The sequence below is a fragment of the Lepus europaeus genome, chromosome 10, assembly GCF_033115175.1.
Source record: "Lepus europaeus isolate LE1 chromosome 10, mLepTim1.pri, whole genome shotgun sequence".
Taxonomy (NCBI): Eukaryota; Metazoa; Chordata; class Mammalia; order Lagomorpha; family Leporidae; genus Lepus; species Lepus europaeus.
In genome coordinates, this window is record NC_084836.1 from 58,529,953 (window position 1) to 58,553,906 (window position 23,954).

At 48.8% G+C, this 23,954-nt stretch overlaps 1 protein-coding gene across 1 annotated transcript in view; it reads left to right on the forward strand.

The window, feature by feature from the left end:
* The window catches only part of PPM1H (protein phosphatase, Mg2+/Mn2+ dependent 1H), a 296,864-nt gene that overhangs the window by 225,139 nt on the left and 47,771 nt on the right, over nt 1–23,954 (forward strand). The window contains exons 7-8 of the mRNA XM_062203311.1: nt 17,453–17,516; nt 20,838–20,945. Of these exons, the coding sequence (XP_062059295.1) occupies nt 17,453–17,516; nt 20,838–20,945 (172 nt within the window). The remainder of the gene's footprint in view (nt 1–17,452; nt 17,517–20,837; nt 20,946–23,954) is intronic.

Consider the following 23,954-nt stretch of genomic DNA (forward strand, 5'->3'; position numbering starts at 1 on the left):
CTCTTTCTGATCCCACGTGCCCGTCCTCTTCTCTACAGGGTGAGATTTCTCAGTTCTGAGCTCCTGTGTAACCGAAGCAGGGGCTGTGTCTCCATCAGAAGGATGGAACAGAGCACTTGAGGAGCTGCTGAGGCAGTAACTTGTCTGGGTCCCAGCGTGACCCTGTAGATCACTGGTCAAATTAAACTGTGAGGCTTGGCGCGCATCACAGAGAGCATGTGTGCGATTCGGGGGTGGGGAGGGTGGGGAAGATCCCAGATGAACCGAGTCTCCTAGGCTTCGGAAAATTGACTGTTCTCATTAGAGGAGCCTCGTGCCAGCTTTCCGTGGCGTGTCTGCAGCAGGGAGGAAGTGTGGGGGAGGATGTCAGCTCCGGGAAGCCTTGTCTCATAATTAAGGATGAGTCTCTTGCCTCCTGATGGGGATCCTTTCTCTCCTACCCTCCTGCTTTCTCAGAGACTGTGGAGCAGCTTGGCAGGCGCAGATTGTTTAGAGACAAAAGGTTATTGTCCCCAGGCCCTTCATAATGAAGTTGGTCTCTTCCCTGGCGCCCCCAGCTCCCATTCCCCTCTCCGCTCGGGTGGTTGGCACCGCGGCTTGATTTACAAAGCCTTTTTCTTCGCGGTGCCCCCAGTGCTGGGTCGGTCCCTGACGTGGCCTTTCCTTGCTCTCCCCATCACCCGCTCAGCCCTCACCTTCTGTGCCTGGTGTCATTCGTCGTGGTGCCAGAATCCCCAAGCTGGTGCCCCTCCTCCCAGCCCTTTGTGTGGCGCTGCTGTTGCGGGATAATGCACACTGTAGCTGGCATTGTGTCACCGTGAGAGCTCTGTGTCCTGACCCGCAGCCCTCGGAGCTGTCTCAGGCCGTAATTTGCTGGCAAGCATCTATGTTACCGAGCTGAAACAACAGTTTCTCCCAGCTGGCTTTATGGCATCACGTCCGTGCACCCGCGACTGCTGGGGATTTTGCTTTCTCTTGTAGGATCAGTGTTCTCCATGCCCTGGGTCCAGCCACATGGGGGTGACCAGCAAGACTAGGGGCCCAGGAGGACACTGGTGTGGGAGGGAGCTGCAGCTTCCCCCCAAAGCCTGGCTTCTGGCCAGATTCTCCAGCAGCTGTTCCTGGGCTGATGGGATTTGTAGAGAGAGAAAGGGCCAAGGAAGAAAAGGCCATCGTGTGTCTGTGAGATTGCTTCCAGATGGTTCTGGTTATGAGCAGAGTACACCAGAATTCTTCCTCTCAGCCAAACCTTTCTCACATTTACGATGGTCCTCTTTCAGAGACAGGCTGGACTGGTAACTTGAGAGGGTCATGTGGTTGTTCACTTAGGGGAACGCTGCTCAAGGCAGAGGGCTCTGGGGCAGTGGCTCTGCCAATGTGCTGGGGCCTTTGGCACATCCTGGGCTTAACTGCATCTCTCACTGGGGCAGCCTCTGTGTCCAGTGGTCATGAGCTTTGCTCTACTTCTGGAAAAGATGAGTTTTGCTAGAGAGGTTCCAGGGACAGTGACCTTTTATCCTCATGTCTTGTAGCCCTTTCCTTTTTATGATTCTAACGTGATGACGTGTTGGGATAATTTACCTCTTCTCCATTTCCCTTAAAGCTATGAGCAGAATCGGGATTTTTCCACCAGGAAAAGAATGGATCAACCATCATTCTCTCCTTACAGCACTGACTGTCCTTATGAAGGCCAGAGAAACCTTTTCTGTTCTTTCTGCTCCCAAGCACAGTAGCCACTGGCCACGTGTGGCTGCATACGTTTAAATCAGTTGAAGCTAAGTAAAATTTAAAATGTGTGTACCCATTCATGCTGGCCATCTCTCAGTTGCTCAGTGGCCACTGAATTGGACAGGGGCCACTGCAGAGCATCATAGAATGTTCTACTGGAGGGTGCTGGGGTCCAGCTAATTGGATTGTGTGTTTCTGGCTCACGGGCAGAGTGGACTATGGTGCAAGTTACTGTCCGACCCTGAGCGTCCCAGCAGCAAGCCGGGACAGCCAGAGAGTGGAGGGCACACTGGAGCTTCTGGCCCCGTCGCTGTGGGACTGAGTCAGCTGGGGGGTGGGCTTCTGTCCTCTTCCGCCATCTTCAGGGGCATCAGTCATGGTGTTTACGCACAGTTGACCCGTCACTTGCTGGGTAGTGGAGAAGCTGTGTGCTACCAGCCAGCCTGAAGGCAGACCCACTTCATCTAATAACACACCCTCTCTATGATACACCTTGCCCTCTCTCTCAGCAGCCGAAGGCTAGCCCCTGGCCTCTGCCCCCTGGGTGGGTAGCAGCTCTGGGCACTTGTGGTCCTCTTGCTTTTCCATTGACTTCCTGGGGAGCGTATCTGACCCTGGGAATCTCATTAAAAAGCAGCTTCACTTGCAAGCCTCTCCATTCTGTTGGGAGTGACCTTTGTTCTGGTTCTGCAGCCTGGAGCCTGGCTCAGGGCTGAGCGGCACAGCCCCACAGCCCACGGCTTCTTACCGCCAAGCAGAACTTTTCTCTGGAAAGAGCAGCTCCTCGGAGGCGGCCCCCAGCATGTCCAGTTGAGATGTAGCAGTACTGGAGCTGTGACTTCTGTCGAATTCTTTCTTGTTCTCCGCAATGGCCTCTGACAGCACATCCAGGCCAGCTTGGGGGGGGAGTGGAGATGCAGAGTGAGAAATGCCACGGAATGCTTTATGAAGCCGACTCCAGAGCTGCACCCGCATTTAATATAAATTGATTTATTGAATCAAGCACAGAAGCCCTGTTGCCGAAACCCCAGGCTTCCTCCTCCCTAGAACCTCCTAATAAAGCAGCCCCAACTGACACTCTTCATTAGCTCTTGCACTGATCCCCAGGCAGTTTTTAAAGGGACAGTGTCCCTCTTTGGGGCCAGAATTTATACATTGGCCACGCCTGTGGGTCTAATTAACCCAGCATTATGGGTCTTACTTGGAAAGTCTGCATTTTCTAACAGCTTGACTCTTGAGTTTTCAAGAGTAATTGAAAATTTCAAAGTCTGTGCTTTTCTTCCTTTTCGCTTTTAATCACTCTTAACCCAGTCTTGGGAAACTTACCTGCAGATGTCTCTGGCATTTTGGAAGCACAGAAGGGCTTCTGAGTCCCGCGCCAGTGCGAAGGCTGACGTTGCTGGTGTGCCCCAGACCTCCCTGGGAGGCGTTTCAGACTCGCCAGAGAAATATCACATTTTAATTTTATAATTACTTCATAAGAAAGCAGGCCTTTCCCTAGTGAAACCTGGCCTTCATTTCCTCCCGGCAAGTTGTATTTTCATAATTTAATGATTATGGGCCGCCTCGGCAGCGGTCTGATCGCAGAGAGCAGTCTGAAAAATCCGACTTTGTGGAGAAGGGAGGCGGTGGGGGTTTTGGTGATTATTTTGGAGAATGTTAACCCCAGACCTCACCGAGATTGCCCAGGGTGGGGATTGGCTGCGGCAGAAACGAGGCACCGGAAAAGCCCTCGTGCCCCAGCTTCCACGGGGGGCTGGAGCTGAAGTCAGAATGGGCCAGGGCCATGAATGGGTCCTTGGGATGTGCATGTTCTGCATCTTTTCAAGACTTGCAGCCCTGGCTATAGGAGCAGCGGGGAAGAAAGCCGGCCCTGCTGTGTGCAGCACATCTCCTGACAGTGATGAATAGCTCCCTGATCCCACCCCGCGCAGGAGGCCAGGGGAGGCGATGGGCTCTTTACAAATGGTTGCAAGCCGAGACAGACAGGCTTTGTCCAGCTACAGGGAGGAGGAGAAAAAGAGATGCCCCACCAGCTCGCTCCCTATTGATCGTCATCCACTCACCCTGCACACACGCGCGCGCATACGCGCGCGTGCACACACACACTCACACTCACACTCTCCTTCTCCCTGTCTCTCCTGTCTCGGCTTCAATGATAAGTGGAAGCTTACAGCTCCTAAAGTGTTTGAACTACCTCCATGCCTTTATGTTTTAAAAAGATTTATTTATTTGAAAGAGTTACAGAGAGAGGTAGAGACAGAGACAGAGAGAGCGAGCGAGCGAGAGAGGTCTTCCATTCCGTTGGTTCACTCTCCAAATGACTGCAACAGCCAGAGCTGAGCTGATCCAAAGCCAGGAGCTTCTTTCCGGTCTCCCACATGGGTGCAGGGGCCCAAGGACTTGGGCCGTCTTCTACTGCTTTCCCAGGCCATAGCAGAGAGCTGGATCAGAAGAGGAGCAGCTGCGTCTCAAACCGGTGCACATCTGGGATGCAGCGCTGCAGGCTGGGGCTCACCCCTCAGACCTTTGAACAGTTATAGCACTTGTCCATACCTGTTCACTTAACCCTGAACCTACCACATGTCTCCTGTGACTGGCGTTTGGGGGCCGATACAGTACACGTGTGCTGGTAACGCAGCTCCAAGTTTCCTGGGAGAAGTTTGGGGATGTCAGATGCTTGTAAAAATCACTATGAAAATAACCAGGGTCCGTTTTGGCTGCTGCACCCCTGGGAGCATGCACCTTTATTGTACACATGCTGGAGTTGAATAGTTAAGAATGGCAATATGAGGCTAGAGTGCCCAGCTTGGATGGATCAGTCCCCACTGGTGTGGCAAGGATCGTTCACATTGCTGCCCTCAGCTTTCATTTCTCCATTTGTCAATAAAGGTACCTGATAATAGGATGTCGTTGAGTGAGTAGATGAAGGGCACCGAACAAAGCCTGGCATGTAGTAAAGTGCCTGATGGTTGTCTAATTCCATAGTCGTTAGATGTTATGGAGTGTGGAAGAGTCAGCAAGGACTAATTGTTTCCCTAGGAGGCTTAGCATCTCGTGGATGCAGAGAAGCTTGCTCTTCAAGTATAGAGAAGCAGTGACTGATGTAAGAAACGATGTGACAGCCCCACTGCCTGGCAGCTCTGTCCCATGGCTTGGCAGGATGGCAGGTGTAACACAAGTCAGATCCAGGGGAAGAGGCACCATTAATACAGCCAGGAAGCCATGCACCAGCCCCTCTGTCCCAATTGCTGCCTTTTTTTTTTTTTTTTTTTTTTTCAGTTTGGGGCTTTCTTACATGCCATGCCTGCCTTGTTGGACTTAGTGCTGGATGTTTTAATATGGCCCTGCAGCCCTCCAAAGCCATACCCAAGGAGCTAGGGCACCACGCCTGCCAGGGGCCAAAACACATGGGTGTTTCTCTCCTCTGGGAGAGAGCTAGTCGCACAGAGGTATGTTAGTCTCCAAGGCATTGTGTGGTGGCCCAGGACTGGCTTTCTGGAAATTTATTCAATACTATTTCACCTTGAAATCTCTTCTTAAAATCCCAGCAATGGAGAAGGCAGATCTGTTGGAACTTGTACACAGATGAAACAAGCCAGGCCAAATACAGAGGACTCAGAGAAAAGGCCTGTGGCTGCGGCAGAGGGAGGAGTGGGAGTGGGAGGACTGGGGAGGACTGAGTTGGAGCCCGAGATCTGCATGATGGTGGCAGTTTCACGAGGGGTGGGGCCTAGAGGAAAGGATATTCTGGGCAGAGGGCACAGCTCAGGCAGAAGCCCGGAGGGATGAAATAGGATGTGGGTTTGGGGAATGTGGAAGCCGGAGGTAATATTAAAAATATTTGAGCAGTCAGCATGGAGAGGGAGGCTCAGCTGGACTGCAGCAGGGTCCCAGGAGCTCCCTGCTGCTCCAGACATTAACCCTTAACTTACTGCCACCTCATGGGGACCTCAGGGGATGGTCTAGCATAGCAGATGGAGGCCGTCCTGTGAGCGTGGGACAGTCACTATCTACCAGTCAATAGGGACGTATTTCAGTGTTTTACCCTCCGAACACTGTTCTATTGGGGGTGTTAGCCAGTTAGCCAGTTACAGTGCTTGTGGGACCCTCAGAGAGTGAGGTATAGGACCGTGGTGGGCGTGAAGCGAGCCATCGAACTAAACCAGTAGATTGGAGTCAAATCCCAGGCAACTTTGAATGCCATGCTGAGGATGACAGTAACCGATGTGAGTTTATTTTTTCCCACACTTAAGAGCTCTACACCTTTGGAAAACATGTATGTAAATGAAACACAGGGCAGACATAAAGAGCTGACAGGGGCTTCAGAAAGACATACTCTGTGATATGGTCTGTGATTCTGGGGGAGGCATTGGCCAATCCTCAGCCCATTTATAGGGGCCTATTTTAAGGAAATTCCAGAGAAGTAGCCACTACAACACTCCTGCACATTTTCCAGGTACTTGGCAAGCCTGCCAAGGAAACATGTCTCCCTGTTGGGGAAGCACTCCTAGAGTAAGGATAGTTCACTGTGGCTAGAGCTTGATAAAGGCTCTTTCCATTTCCCTGCCTGCCAGGTTCAAAGTAGGATACCAGGATTGTGGCATTCAAGGTCCTGTCAAGGGACTGACCCTGGGGGCCTAGGAGCATCTGTATCAGATTCAGCTAGAGTGCCACTTTAAAACATGTGGTCTGGGGCTGACATGGCACAGAGTTAAGCCACCACATGTGATGCCAGCATCCCATATCAGAGCACCAGTTTGAGTCCTGGCTGCTCCACTTTGAATCCAGAATCCTGCAAATGCACCTGTGACTATAAGAACTGGAAAATGCAACAGTGGCTCCCAAGGCATCCTGAGAGCCAGTATGTGGTCTGTCAACCATGCCTCTCCCTGTCATAATGAATCCTGTGGAAACTTTCCGAAGGTTCCTGGAGGGATGGAAGCAACACATTTCACTTTCTGCTTTTTACTTTGTCACTCTGGTAGAGACGACATACTGGACCACCTTCTAGGTTCAGATTCCCCTGGGATTGAGTCAGCCTTGTCAGTCTTCCAGGCTGTCTGTCATGCTCAGTAAACTACAGGACAAACATGAGATACTTCATTTCAGTCATTCTCTCAGTGGGCCAGCTGTGGTGTTGGGCATTGGAGATACAAAGAAGAGTAGAACAGGGGCCAGGCACTGTGGCTCAGCAGGGTAAAGCCACTGCTTGTGGTGCCATCCTTTCATATTAGAATGTCAGGTTGAGTCCTGGCTGTTCTGCTTCCAATCCAGCTTCCTGCTAATATGCGTGGGAAAGCAGTGGAATATGGCCCAAGTACTCAGGGCCTTACTCTGGTGTTAGAGACCAGGATGGAGTTCCTGTGCCCTGGCTTTGGCCTGGCCCAGGACTGGCTGTTGCTGCCATATGGGGAGTGAACCAGCAGACAGAAGAAATCTTTTTTTTCTCTCTCTCTTTTTCCCCCAACTCCGCTCTCTCTGTCAATCTGCCTTCCAAATAAATAAGTAAACCTTTAAAGAGTAGAATAGTCCCTGCCCTCAGGCCCGTGAATGGATGGTTACAGTCCCAAACTGGACTGATAAGGGATCTTCACCCACAGTGAAGGTTTATCATACAGATTCATTGTTAAAAACAGGTCCAGATCCACTCTGCCCACTGAACCAGGGTCTCTGAGGTCCTGGAATCTGCCCTTTAAAAAAAAAAAAAAAGCCCAGGCGACTCCTGTGTATCCATCAACTTTGACCTTGGGTAGCCTTTGACACTCTTGCCATGGACACGAACAAAAGTATACAGAAGTGATTGATTAAAGAGCGCTGGGCAGCCTGGGCTCTGTGATAGGTCTGTGATTCTGGGGGAGGCATTGGAGGCCTTTGTCCCAGTTGTCTACGTGCTGTACCTTGGGAACGTCTTTGTCCATTTGCAGTGAGCTAAGGACTGTGTGGACCAGACTAGCAGTAGGTGATGTGTGATGAGGGCTGATAAAGCCTCCAGTGCCAACAGTGGGGCAAGGCCAAGAAAAGCCTCTTTTTTTCTTTCTTTATTCTGTGCTCATGGTCTGGTTAGTCCAGGCCCCAGGCATGGATAAATGTGGGGCAGGTCAGGAGACTATGCATCCCAGGGCACTTAACCCACAGGCCTCTATTTCCTGTTCATGGTTGGTAAATGACTCCCCAACCCTAGCTTGCCTAATCCTCTGGGTTGCCAGGGTCATCCTGTGGGGAACGTGGCACCTGAGATTGAAGATTTTGAGTCTCTCCATTTATTGCACATGAACCATTTGAAAGCCAAGCCTCAGTTCTGCAGTGGCCTTGTACCTCCACCACATTGCTAAGAGAAGAACAGGTCCAAGAATGTGGTATAGCTAAAATCCTGTGTGACTTGCCACTGTAACACACTAGAAGGGGGAAGTAGACTTTTTTTTTTAAGATTTTATTTATTTGATAGGCAGAGAGGGAGAGAGAGGTCTTCCCTCTGTGTGTTCATGTCCCAGATGGCTGCAGTGGCAGGAGCCGTGCTGATCCAAAGCCAGGATCCAGGAGCTTCTTCCGGGTCTCCCACGCAAGTGCAGGGGCCCAAGTACTTGGGCCATCTTCTACTGCTTTCCCAGGCCATAGCAGAGAGCTGAATCAGAAGTGGAGCAGCTGGGACTTGAACCGGGGCTCGTATGGGATGCTGGCGCTTCAGGCGGCGGCTTTACTTCACTACGCCACAACACTGGCCCTGGGAAGTGTACTTTTCAAAACATTTTACAGTTTCATCTGAAGAAGGGGATTGGTAATTACACCTCCTTTTGCTGATCATGCCATTTTATGGTAATTATGTAGATGCTTAGCTGGACGAGATGGACAGAAAAAAGAACATAGTACACGCAAGGCAGACAAGAAGTGAGTTTGACTTCTGTTGTTGCCTTGTTGTAGGACCTCTCTCTGCTCAATTTTCTTTGTATAATGCAGGCAAGACCTGCATCTACCTTACAAGGTTGTTGTAAATATATAAGCCTAGAAATAGTGTTTAGAATAGTGCCTAGTTTAAAAAAAATAGTGCCTAGCACAGAGCAAGTGTGCCATAAATGTTGGGGATGTTAGAATTTGGTCAATGTTGGGGTGAGGTGATAACACAAAGTTAACAATGACTACCTTTGCCCTCCATCTTCTGAGTCTGTTGAGCCACCTAGATGCAGGAGCCAGAGTGCTATTTTCCTTTTGTGTCCTTATAAAGATTGCCAGCTGTCACCCAGACTTGTGCCTCTTCTCCCAGGGCCTCAAGTAATACAGGCCTTGGCAGAAGAATATGGGATCCACAAGACAAGCATCTATTTCACCTAAAGATGGAAGAGGGGGCTTTTTTGTGTGTGAAGATAAGTCTTGATTATGTAAAATTCCCGTGGTTTTTGAGATAAGACAGGAGACTTGGAAAAGCTGATTCCAACTGAGATTCTTGAGCTCTGCCCTGTGTGAGCTTGAAGGGCACTTAGATGTTGAGCGTTGCAACACGGCAGTGTGAGGTAGAGCCCTACTCTGAGGCTTTCCCAGGGGATACTGCTGGACCCAGTTCTCCATGGTACAAGCATCCACATGGCCAACAAGAACAGCTGTGATGGTAGGCACAGGAGCCAGCCTGCACAGGAGAAGCCCTCTTTTTATCCAGCAAACTCTTAGCTCTTTTCTATGACTGTGGGGTCAACTGTGGTCATCTCCTGATTTGTATCTATTGATTTGATACAATATAAAGGCCACTGCCAATGAAATACATGTTTGTTTCAAAATAAATGGTCCCTGTGAAAGCTGAAATCACTGCATATTTGTGTGCTCATAAAGCAAGGGTCTCAAATGCATACCCATGGGGAGATCTAAATATTATTGATTAGAATATGCAGCCCTCCTAGCCAAGTGCTAATGCACTCCAAGTAGATACTGAATCTGGACTTTCCTTGAGAGTCACTCAGAATGCTTTATTCTGAAGTACTACTGGTTCTCTTGGGCATTCACACATGATTGCATTCTTCAAAAGATTGATTCCTAGCATTATTTCCTATGCAGATCCTTTTCCAATGCAGAACTTGGGCCTGTTGGTCAAGAGATGGCCTTCCCTTTATTTAACTCCATATACTCTGCCACTGTGCCTGTTCCAGGCACCTAGTAGCGCTCAGCAACTATTCACAAGCAAATCCAGTGGAACCTCTTGCTTTTATGTAGTCAAAGCCTAAGTTCCTAATTCAGAAACTACTAAGATCAGGTTCTGTTTCTCTACCCAGAATTTCAACTGTGGGTAACAATCCGTTGGTGGGTTGTGAAATCAATTCGGTTTCTGGGCATAAGCATTTTTTAAAATATACTGAACATCTTGGGACAGAAAGAAAATAACAAGGTGTGTATCACATGGGAGGAGTAATGTTGATTTCTCTAAGACTTGTTTATGTGAACACTGGGTTAACAGGATTGACATACTTCTTACTACTGGCCCCAAAGTGTGAAACCTCTGGTCTAACCCAGTGGGTTCCCCTGAAGCACATGGACCTGTAAGATGAAGGCAAGCTCGATGGCCTCTTGCTCACCTGTCGGCCTGGTGGGAGGAAGAGGAGCTGTTAAACTCAAAGAGGGGAGCGTGCTTGGCTCCCGGAGCTCCAGCAGCATCTGGCTTAAGCATGCTGTTGGGGGCAGAGCAGGGGTAGGCATTTTCCTGGCTGTGGTCAGCCATTCCAGTCGGGGAATTTCCTGGAGAGAAACTGCAATGTCAGGGACCCCGGATGGACAGTTTTCCTGGAGAGAAAGCCAGCCGGCTCCCCCGAGGTGGGAAGGTTGCTGGTCTCATCACAGGTAGGCGGTGTGCTTGGGCTGGGCTACTGCCAGCCCCCTTCCATTCAGCGCCACACAGTAATCGCACTCTGAGGATGCAAGCACCCTGCTGGTGCCTGCAAGCAGCCTGATTCCTCTGTATTAGCAGAGGTGCATCAAGTCCTCCATAGCTTAGGGCCCGCGGGCCTCAGCTACTTTAAAGGACCCTCCAAGGACCAAGGGAACAAAACAAGGTTGCATTTGTTTGAAGAACTTCGATCCCACAGGAGACCTTCCCAGGAGCCAGATAATTAGGATACCTATTGAAAATAGCTCCTAGCACGTAAATCCAGGAACCTAATGAGTCAAAATACCACCCCGCAAAACTGAGATGTACAGACAACTCATGCCTGTGGCAGAGAAGTGGGGCCTGGCTCACTGTGTTAGAAAGGATACCTCTGGGTTCCACAAGTACCTGCGGCCGGGGGCGTTCCACGGGCTCCCCAGACCCGCCCTCGGGACTCCTCACGCCACAGCCACAGCTCTGGCTGGAGCCTCACCTTCTGAAGCTTCTCATTTACTGTCCCAGACAGCTTAGCTCCATCTTTCCAGCAGGTTGAGCTGTGAGCTAAAGGCGTGCATAAGAAATTTCTGAGGGTTTCTTAACAGTGACTCTTTGGAACCAGGAAAAACGGACACTTGACAGTTAATATTTAGAGGCGGGCATTTGGGGTAGTGATTAAGACACCACTTACCGTCTGGTTTGAGTCCTAGCACTGCTCCCAGTTCTAGCTGCCTGCTAACATGTGCCCTGGGAGGCCGCAGATGACGGTTCGAGTAGTTGGTTGGGTCCTTGTCACTTAGGTGGAAGACCCGATGGAGTTCCGGGGAGTGAACCGGCATTTCTTCTCTCAGTCTCTCTCCCTCCCTCCCTCCCTCCCTCCCTCCCTCTCTCTCTCTCTCTCTCTCTCTCTCTCTCTCTCTGTCTTTGCCTCTCAAATAAACTGAAAAAAAAATTTTAAAGATGACATTTAAAAATGAATACTGGCCCCTAGTCGGACACCACATGGTCTTGTGTTAGCTTAAAGGAAGCCCTCGGTCTTCCGCGCCCTCTCCCCGCTCCTCTCTGTGTGAAGGCAGAACTGGCTGCCTGAGGTGAGGCCACCTCCGGGAGCAGGCAGCGGCCTCCATTTCCTGAGCTCTGTGGTTGGGCTCTGGGCTGGGCTCCCTTGGAAACAGATGCTGGCAGAGAAAGGGGAGCATGAGGTGGTGGCCAACCGGGCCTTGCTTTTTCCAGGAAGGTCTGAGGGCGGCGTGGGGAGGGACCGGAGAGCCTCTGCAGATTGCAGAATTGCTTAATTGGGGTCATGCCAAGCTCTTAAAAGGCTCGAGTTGCCTTTGGGCCCCAGGCATGTGTATATGTGTATGTTCCTGGCCAGCCAGGCCCTGGGAAGGAGGGCTGTGGGTCTCCTCTGGGGCCCCTGGGATTCAAGATTTTTGTTCCGGGAAGGCAGGTGTGGGGACCCAAGGCCAAGGCGCCTCTGCCCATCGCGCTCCATCCGCACCAGCTTGGCTGCTGTGGAGTGTGCTTCTGCTGGGAGGCTCCTCCCTCCCTCCAGGAGGGCAGTGAGCTACCAGCTACGGAACTGAAACTCTCCTTATGGGACTTCAGTCAAGCCCAGCCATACCCCCTGTAGACGACTACTGGCTCTGAGCACCCCTCTGCGTGTCTCAGTCTTCACTGTGGAGCAGGATGACAGATGTTTCTGGAGACAGTTGTACAGGTGCTCTCCTGGATCTCATTAGCAATGGTAGCAAAAGGCTGCATTCGGGTGTTTCTGGTTGCTAAGCACAGACATTGGCCCGTGGGGATGTGCAGTCTGACACCCATGGTGGCCACTTCCCTGAGCTCCACTCTGCCTTGAGGGAACACACGAGGGTATTGAGGCCAGCAGCGTCAGCAGCAGTGGGCGGTTAAATAGCCCGTCCTTCAGCTTCCTTGCACTTAATCTGTGCAGCCACCCCAGGACGTTTTCATGTCATGAAGCGAATTTAGGGAGGCTTGAGGGACTTGCCACAGTTCACATCACCACTGCACGTGAGGATTGAGATGCGGCTTCAGAAGCTCCCAGCTCCAAGCCTGGTGCGCCTCAATATCCCGTGCACAGTGCTCTGCCAGGAGGGGAAGGCGAATCCAGGAAGAAAGGTCCCTCGGGGAGGAGAGGCTTCCAAGGCGAGTGGAGAAGTTATTGGAAGAATGTGACTCACTGGTGTGTGTCACTGGAGCCGCCCAAGGGGATTGGAGAGATCCTGCAGTCCCCAAAAGGAGAGGGTCTCGTTGCTCTCCCCAGAAGGGTTCATGTTCATTTTCAGTGACTTTGATCTCCTGCTAAGGAAATCAAGGCCCAGGGAAATGAGTGGTATTTCTGGCCGTCTTTCTAGTTAAAGGTCATGACTTAGGAGAGAGAGGAGATCGTGGGAAGTGATCTCCGTGGAGGACACCAAAGGGAGAACTCTGGGTTCCTGGCCTGTGAATGAAGAAGCCAGAATATGGGCTCTGGCTGGAAATGGAGGAATCCAGCAAAGACCAACAAGAGCTTTCTTAGGCAGGAAATTTGCCTTTAATCCAAGTTAACGTGGAGGAAAATTATCTTGGTGATAGCATATGCAGTGCAGAACAACTGTGATAAAAAGAAAATTTCATTGTGAGGGGTGCGTGGGGTGATCTGGAGAAAATTATAGATAAGAGGAGCATAAGTTGTGTTTTTATAGCTTTATTGAAATATAGGTGGTAAAAAGGAACCTGAAATTTTATTGTAAAGAGGTATATAGGGATGGGCATTTGGCTTAGTGATTCAGATGCTGGTTGGGATGCCTGCATCCCATATTAGTGCCTGGATTCTAGTCCCAACTCCTTCCTGATTCCAGCTTCCTGCCGTGGAGACCCTGGGAGGCAGCAGGAGATGCCTCAGGTAGATGGATCCCTGCTAATCACATGGGAGACCCAGGTTAGATTCCCAGCTCCTGGCTTCAGCCTGGCCCAGCCACAGCTGTTACGGGCATTTGAGTGAAGCAGTGAATTTGAGGAATGGGCCAGCATTTGAGGAGTGAATCTGTCTTCATTAATGTTCAGGAAAAGGAGGCTGAATATAAATGAGTAAACACATTGTTATGCAAGATAGCCTCAGATTACGCTACATAAGTGCTGTTAAGAGCCATGGGAGGATAAGTGGGAACAAGGGAGCACAATACTTTTCTTTTTAGAAATGTCTTTTTTTTGTTGTTAAAGATTTATTTATTTACTTGAGAGGCAGAGTTATAGACAGAGAGAGGTCTTCCATCTGCTGGTTCACTCCCCAAATGGCCGCAATAGCCAGAGCTGGACCAGTCCGAAGCTAGGAGCTTCTTGCCACATCGATGCGCCATCATCCCATGTGGGTGCTGGTTCGAGTCCCGGCTGCTCCACTTCCAATCCATCTCCCTGTTGATGGCCTGGGGAAGCAGTAAAAGATGGCCCAAGTGTTTGGGCCCCTGCACCTGTGTGGGAGATCCGCAAGAAGACATCTCTAAAAAGAAAATATTCACCCCTGTGGCTGAACACCTGTCCCATACTGTTTGATGAATGGTTGGGAGCCAGGGGAGGATGTGGGGGCAGAATGGCCCTGTGGCATGTGAAAGAAACAACGGGAAAAGCAGAGCTATGAGAGCATACCAGAAGTATCAAAGATCATGTAGGGCCATGTAATTAGATTATATTTTAAGATGGTGAGAAGCCAATGGAGAATTTTAAGCTGAGGAGTGATGACTGTAGATTTGAAGAAAGAGAGAAATTCTTGTGGGAGATTAGCTAGCAGGTTTGCCAGTCTGAAAATATGAGCAAAGCTTTTTCTGATGAAAATTACAAAAGTGACCAAGAGGCAAGACGTATTCATGGCAGAGAAGTCCTATAGTTGCTACCGAGCGGAAGGATGAAAGGACATCAGGTGGCTTCCCAGGGATCTCGCAAGTTCAGATGTTCAGAGTGTGTGAGACTGTGGGAGCAGCACACAGCCAGCCAGGTCAGAGGCAAGCAAGGGATGTGCCGCTGAGCATTCACAGGGACTCGGGAAACAAAGAAAACAGGAGGCTGTTGGTGTTTGTAATGTCAGTATGTATAGAGCAAGCAAATACATGGGCACAGAATAAAGCCTCTGCATCGGGAAGGTCCCTTCACTGAGTTGCTCACTTAAGCAATTGGCACCCATTGTATGCCAGACCCTGTGTCCATGTCACCCCCTCCACACCCTCGTCTCTGAGCCTGTCACTCTGCACACTGCCCTGTCCACGTGAGGTCCCCAGGTCCTGCTCGTGTCCTTGTACAGCTTGTCTCAGGCCATTTCCCTCCCTGTAGTCTGTCTTCCTAAGGGTCAATCTGATGAGAGCCTTGTTGCATCACTCACCGAGAAAGTTAGCTCATGGATGGCATTTGAACTCCAGCAGTGGGTCTCAATTTTGCCTGCACGTGAGCAATGACCTGGGAAGCTTTAAAACATCTTAATGGCTGAGTCCCATCTCTGGGGATTATGATTTGGTTGCTCTGAGATGTGGCTTGGGTATCAGGATATGCAGGTGATTGAATATGATGCCAGGGCCAAGAACCGTTCATTTACAAACTCATTCAAACTCGAGCTGGGGTGGATTCTAATAATAACTTTATTTGTTCCTCAAGAGACTTGTAGACCAGTGTTCAAAATAGTTCATGTGCATATATAAAACTTCAAAGTGGCTATTTCTATTTTGTGTTAATTTGGTAGGTAGAGAGGAAGGAAGTAGTATCATCCCTTCTTTGAAAATCAATTCCTAGAATATCTCGGGGCTCATTTGACAGCAGTGGCAAAAATAACTAGCATTGGTGAGCTCTTAACATGTGCCAGCCACTATGCTAAGTGTGAGAATACTTCAAGAAGTTGGTGGAAAATGGAATCGAAAGATGTGTTTACTGGGGTAAGCGTTTGGTGCCAGTTACCATGCTGCTTGGGACACACACATCTCATATTGAAATGCTGGTTCAACTCCTGGCTTCTCCACTTCAATCCAGCTTCCTGTTAATGCACACCCTAGGAGGCAGCAGATGATGGTTCAATACTTGGGTTCCTGCCACCCACATGGGAAACCCAGGTTCCTGGTTTCCACCTGGGTATTGCAGGCATTTGGAGAGTGAACCAGTGGAGAGAAGACTTCTCTGTGTCTGTCTGTCTGTCTGTCTGTCTCTCTCTCTCTCTCTCTCTCTCCTTTTCAAATAGAATGAAAATAGATTTTTAAAAATATTTTAAATAATTTATTTTGGTGCAAAAAATTTTGAAATACCTGCATAGTTTTTACATTACACACATTTTCTGACTTTTTTGAGAAATGCTCAAACTTTAAGCTCTTCACATTTTAATCCTCACAACAACCCCACAAGTGAGCTTCAGGGGATCTTATGGTCCAGAGAGCACATCCGTGTGCCCCAAGCCACACAGAAAGCAGGGCCACACTGGAGCACAGGTGCGTCTGGAGCCAGAACTTCACTAACAGCTTTCTAGGAGATGAGGCTGTACCTGCTGTAACGTTGGGATTCTTTTGTTTACCAAGAGCATTCCACATTCACTCCCAAGTTGCCTAGGTATATTCAGGACCTGAAGACCATGTGGTAAGTTATTTTTTTCCATGTACTCAGGATACATTCCTTTAGAAAAACATCTACTCTTGTTCCTAACCCAGCAGAACCTACCCCATCTTATCTTCCTGATAACTTTCTTGAGGCGGTGAAAATGCAGTACTTACCCCATTTTGCAGAGAGGGGAACTAGGTGCCGTGAATTAATTGACTACTAGATTTTAGAAGTAACTGCCACTGACTGGGCTCTGACTGAGTGCAGCTCTGTCCAGTCTGTGTCCTGTGTATGGTCCTCAGTTTATAGATGGGAAAACTGAGAAGGAAAATGGTGAAGCCAGTTGCCCAGAGTGATACAGTGGGTGCAATATTTGTTTGCTTATTTGTTTTTGTTTTTTCAACTTGCTGGTGAGCAAAACTGCAAGACACAGGCTTCATTTGCTTTCCTCCCTTAACCTTGTCTCGAATAAACCATTAAAGCCTAAACTGGGTTTTCCTTTTGTATATCAAGTGACCACTTACAAGCTATTGTGAAACAAAGACTTCTCTGCTACCTTACATGTCATGGTGAGGTCAGATAGCCACTAAATATTCTTTCTCCATGAGTGGATGTTTAACCTAGCAATTAAGAGACTCAAACTGTACATCAGAGTACCTGGGTTCGATTCCTGGCTCTAGCTCCTGACTGTAGCTTCCTGCTAATACAAACCCTGGGAGGCAGTGCCGATAGCTTTAGTGCTTGGGTCCTTGCCACCACGTGGGGGTGAGTTCCAGGCTCCTGGCTTCATCCTGGCCTTGTCCTAGCACTTGAAGGCATTTAGGAAGTAAATCAATAGATGAAAGTGCCCCGTCTCTCTCAAATAAGTAAGTAAGTAAAGTTTTTTAAAAGATATTCGCCCTCCAGACATCCCAGGATGAGGCTGCTTTGGTGTAAACAGCCCTTGGAGGTGAGAACTGGCTCTCAGAACAAGTTCACACTCCATCCACCTCTGAGCCCTGCTGTCTCACACGGTTTCAGACTGTTGATGAGAAACCAGCCATTGTTGCTGGGTCACTTGGCACAGACACCATAGGCTAAACCCTTCTGCTCCTTACTGAGGAATATGCCAGTGGATTTTCTCCTTCCAGCATTTAAAGACTTGGTGTTTGCTGGCTGGCTGAAATATACATATACACACAGTTCTGTAGGTAGAATAACTTTATGAAGAGCAAGAGGCAGTGTGTGAGTGCATGGGTACCAGGGAAAATTTAGTGCTGGTGGGTCGCTAATTGAGTGCAAACCTTTTCTGAAATGTTGTTTATCCTCCTACAGGGCATACAAAACCATTGAGGATGATGACTTGAAATTTCCCCTTATCTATGGAGAAGGCAAGAAGGTAGGTGCTCTGTCTCACTGCCTGCCACTCCATGTCATCTTGGCAGCTCCTGGTTTTATAGCTTTGACAGCTTGGAAAAATAGCACAGCCATACTTCTTCCTTCAGGCCTCCTGTCTGGGGGAGGAGGTGGTGGAAGGGGTGCTGAAGGAGGGGTGGGACTAAGGTGGCAGGTTGTCAGTAGACACAAGGGGCTAAAAGCAATATCCCTCTTCCCGTTCTGTCTGAACATGGCCACTTCCACCTACCCCATTTCATTTGGTCTGCTGACAAGCTAGGAAGTAGGTCAGGCTGGCTGTGTTAGATGCACAAGGTAACTGGGACTGTGAGGTTAACACAGCTCAGGCAGAGCCACACGGCCAGCTATGGGTGGCTCCATGTGGGTGTCACAGTTGTCTACATCTTTCTACTGCTCGCATGCTCCACCAGGCAAGTTCACACTTTGCAAGTCTGCTTTTCCATTGGCCCCTTCCACCCTCCAAGGAAAGGTCTCCAAACTTCATTGTAACTGAGCCATAGGAACACAACAGCCAGAGCCCAGGCTAAGACCATCTTCAGCTCCTAGGGCCCCCACCAGAAGCCAACACTGAACAGCACGTTGTCGAACCCAAGGAAGGCTGTCAGCCTTGGAGACCTGGAAGGGGTTGAAATCCTGGAGTAGAGATGGGGAAGCTTTAAACCCATGTGCCAGTAAGAACAGGCACCTTCTGAATCACTGCGTTCCTCCTCTGACACTAAGACATTTCAGCTTGGTGCTCAGAGTTCCAATTAGAAGTGAAAAAATGTGCAGACAGGAGTCTTCAACTGAAATCCTTTCCAGCATTCAGTAGTTTGTATCAAGAAGAAATGACTCACAAGCAAAGCGAAAGATGCTTTTGTGGATAGAACCTGTGTGTGTGTGTGTGTGTAAAAGCTGTCTTTGTATCCCTAGTACCTCTCTAGTCTGGGATCTGCCCCATGGCAAACATGGGTCTAATAACAAATGCCTTAGTATTCAATAAGCTGGTCAGCTATGTCAGTATGCTCCTTAGGGCAACAGGAAAACAGACTGATGTACTCTTACAAGTTTATCAACAGTAAAGTTTAAAGGGACAGGGGTTTTCCCCAGTTAAATGAAAAGTTCAAAACAGCATTTCAGGTAATTAATACTTGACAGTCCTGTGATGAGTTCTGTCATTGTACCTGTTGGCCTGTTCAGAAGCCACTGTGTCTCCACTTAGCTTGTTACTGATTGGTGGGCTTGCCCAGTACCAAGCTGCACACTATCCCTGTGTAAAGACTCCGTGATTCCTTGATGTTCTCTCTGCGCCCTTTGCAGGAGGTTTCTTTTTCCTCTCTGCAGATACCTCTGGAGAAGTTTCAGAATGCTTGGAGGCCAGGATTTTCCTGATATTCCCACAAATTCTGTGAATGATTTGTGTGAGTGACACCTGTAGACTTTATAACCAGCTCAGTCACTAGCAGAAATACCAAATCTCTTTGGACTGCAACACAGGTGTGTGTTTTTTTCATCCAGAGATGCTGCACCAAGAAGAGAGAGCAGATGGGTCACCAGAGACGCAGAAGGTTCACCTTTCCAGTGGGACAAGGGACACTTGTTAGCTAGAAAGGAGTCCTCCCTGCAGGTCAGGGACTTTCCAAAGCCTGCCTTGGATTTTATGCCTTTAGCTCCTGCCCTTAAAAACTGTTTCTGCCTCAACGTGAATGCTGCCTACCTTCTGATCTGAGACCAGCCTCACAGCTTCACAGCCCATCAGGGAGACTAGGAGGAAAATGAAGATAACGTGTTAAACTATAATGTAATTTCTTAGCTTTTATCTGCTTTATCCTCGCCCCCATGGGCAGTTACTCTTATTAACCCAAGTACTAGGGTGAAGATTCAAATTCAGCTCTTCGAACCATGATACTGCACAGGATATTTGGGCCACACTGCACCCATGAGGCCTTCCCCTGCCTCCCCCTCCCTCCCTCTCCTCCCCCTCCCGCCTGTCTCAATATTGTCCATCTTTCCGCACTCAGTACCACATCTCCTAGGGAACCTTCTCAGTAGAATTTTCTGTCCTCTAAGCTCCCGTAGCCCATTGTTTGTGTGTCTTTCGGCATTTAGTTGTCTTTTATGTTATTAGTTAGCCATGCACCTCCTATCTCTCTTGCCAAGTTCTTTTAGAGTAAAGATGAAGCCTTTGACATTTGGGGCCCCCATCACCTGGTGTCTGCACATGGTAGGTACTCAGTAGATGTTTGGGTTAATTAAGTAAGTGGGGTCTCAGGACATGGTTGGGCTCACTGTGTGGACATTAGTACAATAGTGTTGATTTCCTTAAGACATTCAGAAAGCAATAGAGAAAGCCTGAAGTCTAAGCCCAGAGGTCTCTGTCTAGCTACAACACTTGGTGACATTTTGCTCCTTTCTACACAGAGGGACTTTGTGTTAGTAGGACCCCTTGCAGGGTTGTTCATGAGTTCTCTCTAACCTTGAAGAATAATAGGTGAGGTGCAGGCACCAGGCTAAACCACCACTTGCAAGCCCACATACCATTATTGGGGTACCAGTTCGAGTCCTGAATGATCCACTTCCAATCTAGTTTCCTGCTAATGTGCCTGAGAAACCAGTGGATGATAGCTCAAGTACTTGGGTCTCTGCCATCCAGGTGGGAAACCCAAATGGAGATCTTGGTTTCTGACTTCATCCTGACGCCTCCCTCCCACCCTCCCTCCCTCGCTCTGTGTGTGTATGTATGTGTGTATGTATGTATATATGTTTGTGTCTGTGTGTGATTCTGCCTTTCAAATAAAAAAGTACATATTTTTTTAAAAAGATTATGTGAGCTTTGGGAAGAGGAGTGGATCCTGACTGCATCTTTTGTTACTGCCTGTCTCTAGGCTAGGGACACAGTTGGTGTTCAGCAAATACTTGCAACGGGTGTGTGACAGAAGGATGGGTGAGATGGATGGAGGGAGGGATCCATCCTGTTGGCTTTGGTATGAGCTGATCTTTGTAGCTTTATACATCATGCACATATTGAAATTAGTTTATTGGGTACTCTGCCCTCCAGTCTCTACAGAAGAAAGCTGAAAAGAGACAACAGCAGCCCATTAAGCTTAAGATAATTCATAGAAAAAGCACTCCTCAAATATGGAGTGAATTTGGTGACCCCCTTCCTTGGGAACAGTCCCATGCAAATGACTAGGAAAGGACGTAGAAAGATGAGTAGAGGAATCAGAAAATCCTTCCACTGCTCTAAGCCTGTGGCAGCTGCTGAGTGACAAAATGCTTCCTCTGTGTGTGAGTGTTTCTGATGACCTTTTACTTACACTCCTAGGCTCGGGTGATGGCAACTATTGGAGTGACCAGGGGACTTGGAGACCATGACCTGAAGGTTCATGACTCCAACATCTACATAAAACCGTTCCTGTCTTCAGCTCCAGAGGTACCACATGAGGTTTTTGTTTGTATTTTGTACATTGAAATATTTTCTGTTATTCCTCCCCTGACTCACACCCCACATCCAGGCAATAGCCAACTTGTGTCACATATACTTCTGCTCTGTCTCAAGTCTGCTTCTTTGTCCACTTTGTTTCCGACTGCCATATAGCCTCCTAGTATCGTTCCCTACGTCCTCCCATTCATCCATGCATCATCAGGTGAATTTTCCTAAAGAACCATTCTGCTCAGAAACCTTCAATGGAACCTCAAGCCAGACTCTTCCTATTGGCATTCAAGGCTTGTTATAACTTGGTCTGACTTTCTAACCTGATCTTTGTCCCCCTGCACCAGCCAGAATGAACCTGGTGTTTCCTGCACATAACCCTCAGCTTCCCATATTTACTCAGACTACCCCTTCTGCCAAGAATGTCCTTGCTCCCCTTCCTCAGACACCAGATTCTTCTTTTTCTGCAGCTTTAAGCTCAGATACTTCTGTGGAGTTGACCCCGATTGTCCCCTCCCCCAGCCAGAAGCAGTGTCTGTCTACTGGGGGTACACATGGAGCAACTTCCTCGTCCGGCATGTTCACTGATGGCCTTCTACCAAGTTACTCATATGTACCTCATCCCTTTGTTAGGTCTCAATTACCTGGAGAGCCTCACTCAGTTGATATTTGGCGAACTGAAGTGAAAAACATACTGGTCTTGCTTCCCATCCGGTTCTGTGTATATCGTTTTGAAAAGATTTTGCTTCTGCCACTGTAACAGAATACCACAGCCTGGGTCATTTATCCAAAATAGAGGTTTATTTAGCTCATTGTTCCGGAGGCTGGGAAGTCTGGAGTGTGGCACTAGCATCTGTTCAACACGTGGTGAGGGCCTGCTGGGTGCATGAAAACATGGTGGAGGGCATCATCTGTGGAGACAAGCAAGCTTCTTCAGTCTCTCCTGAGACAACCAGTGATGCAGTCTTGGCAGCCCCGCCCCCAGGACCTTATCTAATCCCAACAACCTCCCAGAGGTCCCAGCTCCAGGTACCTTTAGCATGGGACTGTGGAGATTATTTCCAACACATGAAATCTGGGGAATACATTCAAACCATGGCAGCTCCAAATTATTTATTTAAAAAAAAAAAAAAGGCACCTAATAGCAACGTGGAGAGGCTGAGATTCGGTGGCTCAGATGTGCCAGGACTGGCATCCTGCCCTTCTCTTGACTTTTCCTTCATAGTTGCAAGGTAGTGGCAGCAGCTCTAAGCAAAAAATATTTTCATTCCAGATAGGAAGAAGGGGAAGCCTCTATCCCAACAGATATGTGCTTGCATCTCATTGGCCAAAACTGTGTCACATGACCATCTCCCCTACCTGCAAGGGACACTGGGAGAAAGAGAGCTTTACTTTTCCAATTTCTACAGTGTTTGCCGTGCTCAGGCAACACCTTGAGTGGAAAATGCCCAGGACATTTAGACATAGCTGCATGCGTGTTCTTCCCAAGAGTAGATATTATTTTATTATTTTAAAAAGATTATTTATTCATGTGAAAGGTAGTGTTACAGAGAGGCAGGGACAGAGAGAAGTCTTCCATCTGCTGGTTCACTCCTCAAATGGCTGCAACAGCTGGAGCTGGGCTGATCTGAAGCCAGGAGCCAGGAACTTCCTGCGGGTCTCCCACATGGGTGCAGGGACCCAAGCACTTGAGCCATCTTCCACTGCTTTCCCAGATGCATTAGCAGGGAGCAGGACTGGAAGTGGAGCAGCCGGTTCTCGAACCAGCAGCCCATATGGGATGCCGGCACTGCAGGCAGAGGCTTAGCCCACTGCACCATGGCACCAGCCCCAGAAGATATTATTTTAATGAAAGCTCGTTTCATTAGAGGGAACAGAGAGTCAATCAAGTTAACTCCAAAAAAGGGCGTGTTTAATGATACATTGGAACACTAGTTGATAATGTCCATGGAAGATTCGATGAGCAGCCAGGGTTTGTGGAGAGTGGTTCTATCCTGCAGAGCCTCCCCAGCAGGAGTTTGTCCACCTTCATGAGGGAGTTCTGCCGTTCATTAAAATTCCAGCCACTTGCCACATGACAAGTGGGTGCTACCAAGCGACCCACTTCCTCACTCTCCCAATTCCACAGTGTTAGAGGGGAATCTGTTGGTTTAGAGTAGGCCACGTGTGACTGACTTCCTTGGCTTTGGGTGTATCTTCAGTGCTCTGTCCACTCCAGCGCTTTCTATGGGCTCAAGATATGTCCAAAAATACATGTAGGTACAGGGGACTAAGAGGCCATCGAGAGAGAAACTGCTGGGAAGTATTGGGCATGGAAGGTGTGTATTTCCTGACATCACTCAGGGTTTCAACTGAGGGCAACTTGCTGGAAATAAGAACACTTCTCCCTGGGAGCCACTGAGCAGTTCTGCAGGGTGAGAACCGTTACTACTTAGGTACCCAAGGCCCCTCAGAGCTGGTAGGTCCCTGGTCCCCCTATTCTGGCCGACCTCAGGACCCAGGAATTCCTGCTGAAACCTCTCACTGGAGAAAAAGCAATAAATACTAGACCTTGAAGACTCTTCTCTTTGATCTGTGATTATAAGTTATAATCCAGTTATAGCTTATAACTGGATTCATAAATGTCTTCATTTGTTCCCCTTAGAGAGAGGCATTTATCGTGTGAAATGGTGCCTCCTCTTCTCTGCCTCCCACAAGTGTCCCGAGGGTCTCCAGAAAACACGAATAAACCATTTTGCTGCTTCAAGCAGAACAGAAACCTTCCTTCTCACCCCCTCTGCCAGCCACACACGTGCATACTTCTATATAAAGTAAGAAGCCACTTGGTCCGGTTTGCAGAATGCTCCGTGTGCAGTTGGCCTTTAGATCTCCCACCCACTCTGATGCTGTTGAGCCAAGGAAGACACTGCAGATTTCAACCATGGGGCTGCATGGAAGACTCCTTGAGGACTGAGTCGGAACCCCGGCTGGTTGTGCAGAAACCACAGGTCACCTGGCTGCACTGACTTT